The following is an 8,782-nucleotide window of genomic DNA, read 5'->3' on the forward strand; positions in this document are numbered from 1 at the left end:
GAATGGATCCAACTCAACAGTTATCAGTGCAAACACAAACACTGAGATCGACTGTTGGATAGGACAGATGAGGCATCGTAAAGGAGAAGAGAAGATAAAGGAAAACAGGTAAACAAGACACAGTGAAGACAACTTTGTAATAAAGCAGATGGAAGTGAGGGAATGGAGTAAGGAGATAAAGTGTGTGGAGGAAACTAAGAGACGGATAAACCAAATGACCAAGAGGAAAAGAGTAGGAGATAATGGGTATCCGAATGACAGGAGAAGCCAGGAGCTGATGTAGAGGAGAGACAAAGAACAGAAATATATCAAGAGGAATAAAATAGGACAATGAAAAGATAAGTTTAAATGAAATCAACAGCTGAACAAATAGAGAGTGACAGCCAGGTTGAAAAAGAAATGGAGAAAGACCAGGTGAAAAAAAATGAAATTCACTTCTGTTGTAAAGTACATTCCACAGCTGAGATCATCACCAGCTTAGTTTTCTATCTGAATGTAAATGTTTGTGTTTTAGCTGCAAACAAAGAAAATTAATGTGTTAACCTTAACGTGTTAATGCATGTGATTAATCTGAAGATTTTAATTATCATACTACTATTTTGACCTAAAATAATCTCTCCAGTGCATGGTCACCTAGTTCACAGCAGCATGAAGTGGACTCGATACACGGGGAGCAACAAATGACAGCAACGGGTGGGAGTTTTCTGCGACAGCAGACAGCAACAAAAGTTGAACATTTTCAAGTTTCTTGCGTTGCGTCGCATGTGGACATCTACGTGTATGAGTTTGAAATCTCAGATGCCCAAATTACACCGGTCACTTGGTTGGATGAGGTCAACTGGCTGTCACCACATCACCTCATTCATATAGGCAATTACCTGAGGCACCACAAGGAGCTATTTGACGTATGCATTTGTAATGGAGTAAGTTTCCCTTAGTAGTAGATGTTGAGTAGTGGGCGGTTACATTACCTACTTTCTGGTCTAATAAGGCCTTGCATTTTAATCCACTGGAATGAGGCAGGAGGGGCTTGCATAACTGCAAGCATATTTGTATTTCAAGCTTACAAAGTTAGGCATAGTGATTAATCATGACTAATCACAGCGCCAAAATGTGATTAATATGATTAAATAAAAGATGTACAGTACATTTTTTTTTTTAAATAAATTTTGAAAGAACTCAACAGACTCATACTGTTAAACAAGTAACAAACTGCTGCTTTGCCTTCTCACAATCCTTAAGAAATAACTATCTCAAAAGACTTTCAGAGTAAATATAAAATGCATTTGTTTTCTTACTGATTTTGTTGTTTTGACTTCACATTTTCTGGTGATTGTTCCCTTGACTCTGGTTCTTTTTGTCATTCCAAGGCCAGCGCTAGGGATTGAAGATGAAGATGATGACTGCGATGGGGCTGAAAGAGTAAACATGCAGATGTTTACACGCAGAAAAAGGGATTTTATTTATTACTATAATCGACATATGGATTTATCTTTATGAAACCAGCAGGAAAAGACAAAAAGAACACATTAATTAGATAAATAAACAATGTACCCAATGCAAATGTTCAATAATATATTGAACATTTGTATATATGAATGCAAATGCGCCTTATATATGGAGTTTGTTTTTTCAGTACAGATTTGTTAATCTGTAATAATACCAAACAAGAGAGCATATTTCTAATCCACAACTGGAAAAATTATTTGAAGCCTTTCACTTCTGTTGTAAAATACATCCCATAGTGAGAGCAAATACAACCTGTTACAGCAACAACTAAGAATATAAACAGAAAAATGCCATTGATTTTGTAATTATATTGCATGTTGGCTCATTCTAAATCAATGTGATATATGAATAGGAATGATTACTACTTAATCAGCTGTTGACTAATTGATTAATTTAATTAGTCAATTATTTTTTCTTGTACTAATCAACTCACCTGGCAGTGGCTCATCCTTCAAAACTCTGATCTTTATTTTCCCTGCTGGAAGCTGTGAAAATGATATATAAGTCACATAAAAGTGGAAAATGTTTCATGCTTTAGTTTACAAACAGCCTGGTAAAAAAATGTATGTTTGTTTTAATATTAACAGTATACCAACTCCTGCATATTTTATGTGGCATTAAATGTTTAGGATTAATAATAAAAATAAATGAAGCTCAGAGTGACAAATAAAAACATAAGATGCAGAGTTTGTTTTTTCATGTACTTTCAGGATTTTGTTGTCATTGGTCTTCTTGAAGCTGTTTGGTTGAGGGTTAGTGATTGAAGAAATACGTTGTCCAAATTTCCACTTTAAGTCTCTAAAATGCCTAAAGAAAGAGACCAAGAAAGACAAATGTCACAGATGAAGGAAAGATGACTAAATGAATAATTGATTGTAATCATTGTCAAAAGTCCAGTTTTCCAGAAGAAGTACTCATTCTGTCATTCATGCCAATGAGATCATACAACAAGAAATTAGTATCATACCAGTCTGATTTAGCGAGATGTTTCCCTATACCCACTAACTAGACAATGACAAACACTATGGAGTTGAAGATGCCAGCATGAGTTCTTTGTCACAGCACTGGCTGTGACATCTGACAAAGCAGCATTTTCAGATGATTCAGACAACTCTCAGTGCTTTTGTCAAGCTTATATCAGTAGTCACCGCAACAGTTGTTAGTGTTTTTAAACTAATTTGATTTATTGTACCATTTCATGCAGAAGAAAAACAATCATTTGAGTACCGTATTTTCCGCACTATAAGGCACACCTAAAAACCTTCAATTTCCTCAAAAGCCGACAGTGCGCCTTATAATCCGGTGTGCCTTATATATGGACCAATATTGAGCCACAACAGGTCTAGCAACTACGGTAAGCAGTCGCCGACTTCATTTTCGCCCTTAGAAGAAGAAGCGCGCGGTGCATGCTGGGATAGTTGTCAGAACGCTGGTTTGTTAATAAAGTTTGACTGACCTATCTACCTACCGACCGTCTAGAATCAGGTCGTCTGCAGGTAATTTAGCACCACGTTCTCCACGAACATGCTGTGCGCAAACGGAGAAGGGTGACCATCGTCAGGCCATGCCCCGGCCCAGTCGCGGAAGGTTCTCCTCGCCGACCGGAGTCGGACTGTTTTGTTGATATTCACTTTAGTGCAGCTCCATCTAGTGGATGCATAACGTAACTCCAGCCTCTACTGTAGCATCTATTCTATGCGCCTTATAATGCAATGCGCCTTATATATGAAAACATTTTTTAAAATAGGCCATTCATTGAAGGTGCACCACATAATCCAGTGCACCATATAGTGCGGAAAATACGGTTTTATAAGCACTAGTAATATGAATGAAACTCACTGGAATATTACAATTTTCAAGGTTTTAACTGCAACAGATTACTACCGATTTCATTTCTCAGGATAGGTGGAACGTACATATAATACATAATTGGGAGTCTTAACGACTGAAAAAACAAATTCATTTTTGATGAATGGCTTTTTGTTTTCATTGCAAATTTAGAGAAGGCTGCAGAAATGTGGGATTTTTTTAACTGTAGTTACAAGAGAAGGTCTCTCAAGTCAAAATATGCGAGGTAATGTTAGTATTTTGGAGACTTTTTTCAATAAGCAGAAAGCATTTCAGGTTTAGATGCGAGCTCTAAAGAAGAATTGTTTTCTAACAGAAACAACACATGTAATAAACAATATAAAAATACACACATTTCAATGGAAATTAATCTGTAATCATAAAGACCTATTACCACTGACCGTCTGGTTTAATAATTTGGAGTACAAACTATGATATGATAACAAGTGTACTAAATTACCTAATTGTATCCAGTTAAAAACATAAAAGCAACAATTATCCCAACAACTACTAGTATATCATATTGATTAGTTAAAATCATGTTATCTGTAACATTTACTTTATATCTTGATTGATATGTAAACATTGGTACAAATTTTTCATAACTATTAAATTTAGTACAGAAAATACTGTGCTTAGTATGCAGAATACTAAGCCTTTTTTGCCATTCTGCTCTTAGCAGAGTAACACAAGCCGAACAAACAGATAATAGATGGATATTTACCTGGGCTATCTGCTCAGTTGTAGATTTCCAACTGTATATTTAAATAATTACGTTAAGAACTAATTTCCTTCTAAAACATGACTGTTCATATTTTATTATTGGAAATACTTTCAAACATCTCAATTTATAGTTTTTGAGAGCATTGAGAGCAGAAAAGTTTGGAAGCCTTTCTTTGAACCAGTTCAGACACTGAGATCATCAGGTAGTTGCCTCCTAATGGTACCCAGAGTCAGAACAAAGCACAACAACACTGCATTGCAGTTTTATGCCCCTAAAATCTGGAACAGTCTTTCTGGAGAAGTGAGACAGGACTGGACTCTGACAACGTTTAATCTAAAAATAGTTCTTTTTAGCCGTGCATATGACAGATGGAAGGATTTTATCTATGTCTTCTTAATTTAATTAGACAATGATTTTTTTCTTGTATTTCATTTGTTTAATCCTGTTTATTTTATACCTGTATTTTTAAACTTTGTATTTAAATTCTTTACATTTTTCTGTAAAGCACACAAAATGTGCTATACAAATACATTTGCCTTGCTTTGCCTTTCAGAAAGCTGAAAGCACTGTCTGTAGCACCTGGTGGGGGAGAGGAAGCTACTTTAGGTTTTGTGGTTTATAATTCCAGAGTAAGTAATATCCTCTTTTGAAAACTTGGAATATATTTATATCTGTAATGGACCAATGCCCAGTGAAATGCATATGTGCAAACCCCGCACATAAATTTAAGTTTCCAAAAGTGTATGAGAGAAGTGTGGTGGAAATATTGTTCATGCTCATGTTGCTGAATTATTTATGACATTTATTCTATTGTGATGTTGGGCTCTCTTTGGAGAAAGTTTATTTTAGATTGAGCTGGCAGCCTGTCAAGGCTCAGGAAGTCAGACTTTGAATCTGTATATGTGTGTATGGAATGGTGAGAGAATCCAGAAACCTGATGTTGTTGCTTTGCCGTATTGACACTGAGGGAAGGCGTCAGGTAATCATCCTACCAGCATCATCACGGCAACTGGACTGTCGCTAGAGGAGACAGTTGAAGCACACCCCTGTCAGTGCAGGATGACAGGGTGTCCCCTCAGGGGCTCCCTCAGTGTGCATGCCTATTTGGGTTTATGTATGGACTGCATTAATGAAAATCAAATCATCTAATCCAAACAGACACACAATGAACTACACTCACAAAATATGCATGTATGTGTGAGAAAACAAATAGTTCTAAATAGCAATGGCTAAAACATTTAGCCTAGGTTCCATGAGGGAACTTAAGTATTCAGCGATGATTTATGTAATGTTCTTCTAAGAAATTAAATGTGTGATTTTTTTGTAATTGAGAAATCATCATAATTAACAGAACAAAGGCATGAAAAGATCAGTCTCTGTATTATTAATCAACATAAGTTTCATTTGTTGAATTTAGTTATTGAAATTAATGAACAATAAATTATTAAGATGCACCTGTAAGCAAACAACCAGCAACGTACATTTTTGATTAGAATAGTGGTAAGATTTTGTATATATATAAAAATGAATTATACCTCTACAAATCAAACCAATAAAATTATTTGTGAATATTCTCACAATTACCAAAAACCAAAAGAGTAATGCCTTCACAAATAAAGTGACAGGTAAAATTAGACATAAACTTGCACCCACATTTCTGCTCCTTTGACCTTTACTGTAGATGACTATATGGGTATTAGCCTACCTCATTTTAAAAGGTGCTTCAGTTTTCTCATCTCTTCCTTCCAAAGTGGATTTTTTGCTTGACCTTTACAGGTGGAAGATTCCCTCATGTCTCTGCACATTAGATTGGAGTCATAGTCTTTCTGTCTCTATTACTTGTTGCCTTTTCCATGTTGTTTGCAACTGTCTTACGGTGGCTGCACACTTTTCCAACTTTTTCTAGTCCCAGTACCGCATCCTCAATTGCATCTCGGCCTTATGCATGCCCTTTTAAACACTAATAGTTATAACCCAACTACTTTTCATCCAATATCTTTATTAAGATATGGAGGCCTAATTTCTTCCCAAGCCAAGCTCTTTCAGCAGAACATCACTCAGGCTATTTCTTATACCATTTCACTGATGTAAGCAGGTTTCAAGAGTGTCATCCACTCAGAACCAGCGACCATTTAAAATCAATATGTGCAGGATATGATAAAAATGATAATCTGTAGTGAGTACCAAGCCTTTCTGCAATAATAATTTTGGAAAACAAATATTAAAACTGTTCAGAGAACATAGTTTTCATTTTCATACAATTAAGATAAACATCATAATGTTTAACACAATACTTCAAGTGCATTAACACCATCTCGTTTTATTTAAGACAATCCCACTTTTATAAACGTGCTAATGCTGTTTTTTGTTCTTTGTAGTGTGTCTTCCACTTAATAACTATCAAATCCAATGATTATCTTTTTCTGTCCTGAATTTTTCTGGGCATGTCTGGCTGCTCAACAGCACAATTTCATTTAATTTTATTGCTTTACTTACATTTTGGCTTATCCCTTTTGCTTATCCTTTCCCAGCACTGCTCTCTGCTTTCTTTAGAAAGAGTATAACCAAGACTCACCTTCTTTCCTCCTTCTCTTTACTCATGTTTTCTTTCAACTGTTTAAGTTTCTCCTCCATTTTCTTGCTCTCACTGGCCAGAGTTGTGGTGTCCAGTTGCAGTTTGCGCAAGTTCCTACAGCAACAAAAACACATGCACATACAGCAATCAGCTATCAACAATCAATCACACAAATGACCGGTTTTGTCGGATTGGATGGCAAGGCTTTCATCGATATATGTTCAATTCATCTTCAGCGTTAGCAGATCCCTGTTCCCACGACCAAATCAATGCTTCAATCAATTAGTTACTGGATCAGTGTACTGCCAAGCAAGGCATCAACCCAGTCAATTATCTGTAGGCATGTGAGAAACTGTAGCGAGGGATAGAACTGAATTTTGTACTGTGCTCACAAAAATTGGACAACATATCTTTAATCACCTAAAAGAGATGCTACACAGAAAACTGTCAAATCTAGCATGACTATAAATTGGCCAGAAGTTCATTTTGTTCAAGCCTTTCTCATGATAAAATTTGAATGCCTATAGATGACTAGCAGATGAATAGCACTGTAGTCAAGGGACGCTAATGGGCTTCTAGTGAATACCCTAAATCACATTATTGATCTCATCTTACCTGGCATTGAGCTTGACAGATCTGGTCTTGTTGTTAGGAACCACATAGTCATTTAAATTCATGCTTCTTATTTCCAGGGGCTGCAGTATTTCACCAAGGTCTTCTACCACGCTTTTGAAAAGAAACTCTTCTGCAGCAATACAGAGATGCCATTAAATTTACAATCACGTATTTCTCACAAAATAACACTCTACTATAAATAAACCAGACCACAATAAAAATAGCTAAATATTTAATGAAAAAATTTAATTCAGTTCTTTGCCAAATAAATAACTGTATGACAGATATGGACATTTTCTATGTATTTAATTTGAAAAGTACATTTGCAAATAATGTAATATACTAGCAAGACAGGCACACCTGCTAGTAATATGTGGTCAAATAAACACCAGCTACACTTGATACAAATGCTGAAGTGCTTAATACACAAAATATATGTTATTGCCATTTTGCTCTTAAGCTGATATTAGCTGCATGAACAGTCCAGTCAAGATTATCTGCTTGGGTTGCCAGCCTGCACCGGGATCCCTGACAGACATGCCAAAATTGACTTCTGTCTCTTTAAGAAGTTCGAAGTCTTTACCACACTCTACCTGTCCACATGTCATCATAACATGCCACCATATATTCAACATTATTTGTACGTACTGACCAAACACACAGAGTACAAGCTACAGGCTGTTATACACCACCCTCTGGCTAGAACCATAGAAAACATTCTTAAAACAGAACCGTGAAATCAAATAAACTAAATTCACCAAAGAGACGTTGATGTTAGATAAATTGAAAAATGACCATTAACTATTTCTAAAAAATTTAAAAGGCATCAAATGTGCACTATAACATAACAAAAAAGGGAACAGTTTCTACAGAAGTGTGTTCAATATCTGTGGTAACCAATCCACCATATAATCAACCTTCTTAATTCCACCTGTGTTTTTTACCATTTTTCTAACTGCTAAAACCACATGCTAAAACAGCTGTTCTGTTCAAACCGAAGCTAATAAGAAACTTTGGCCCTGCGTCTCACCGCTTAAAGTAAGCAAACACAACGTAGAGGAGTTTAAACTTACCCTGAATCCGGGTGTAAATGTATTTTTTCACAACATGTCCCGGTGTTAGTTAGCTCCCTATATTCATCATAGGTTTACCGTATTTGAGTAAGATTTTAGCTAACGACCGCAGCCTACAAGAACGTCGTGTCTGTTGGGACGGAGTCACTATGGCAACCGAAGCCGGAAGTTAATTTGAGTTGAATACATTATCGCTCCGCGTGCGCGTTGATATCAGCTTCTACCTCCCTGCGGGTGTTTGATGACTAATCCTCAACTTCAGACAGATTACTACTGCGTGACTTTCTTTGTTACATAAATAAGCACACAGTTCAAAAGCATTTATCCCCCTGTTCCCTAAATAATCATGAGTAGGCTAGTGGGAATTCCTTGTAAATGATGCTTTCTCTGAGTATCAAGATACATTTTAAGCACTGACTAAAGCTTTCAAGCTCACAT

The 8,782-nt window shown here is 36.2% G+C and overlaps 1 protein-coding gene across 5 annotated transcripts in view; it reads right to left on the reverse strand.

The window, feature by feature from the left end:
* The window catches only part of zbbx (zinc finger, B-box domain containing), a 52,934-nt gene extending 44,427 nt beyond the window's left edge, over window positions 1-8,507 (reverse strand). For 4 of the 5 annotated variants that reach the window (XR_014090548.1, XM_008425336.3, XM_008425337.3 and 1 more), the window contains exons 1-6: window positions 8,345-8,506; window positions 7,272-7,401; window positions 6,657-6,770; window positions 2,214-2,316; window positions 1,943-1,994; window positions 1,299-1,414 (exon numbers count right to left, since the gene is read on the reverse strand). Coding sequence is in view for 4 of the 5 variants with exons in the window: in XM_008425336.3 (XP_008423558.2) it covers window positions 1,299-1,414; window positions 1,943-1,994; window positions 2,214-2,316; window positions 6,657-6,770; window positions 7,272-7,333 (447 nt within the window). In the remaining variant the exon portion in view is untranslated. Of the gene's footprint in view, window positions 1-1,298; window positions 1,415-1,942; window positions 1,995-2,213; window positions 2,317-6,656; window positions 6,771-7,271; window positions 7,402-8,344 lie in introns of all 5 variants that reach the window. The other variant, XM_008425339.3, reaches the window with a different exon arrangement.
* Between the last annotated feature and the right edge of the window lie 275 nt (window positions 8,508-8,782).

Source organism: Poecilia reticulata, chromosome 13, assembly GCF_904066995.2.
Source record: "Poecilia reticulata chromosome 13, P_reticulata-male-v2, whole genome shotgun sequence".
Lineage (NCBI taxonomy): Eukaryota > Metazoa > Chordata > Actinopteri > Cyprinodontiformes > Poeciliidae > Poecilia > Poecilia reticulata.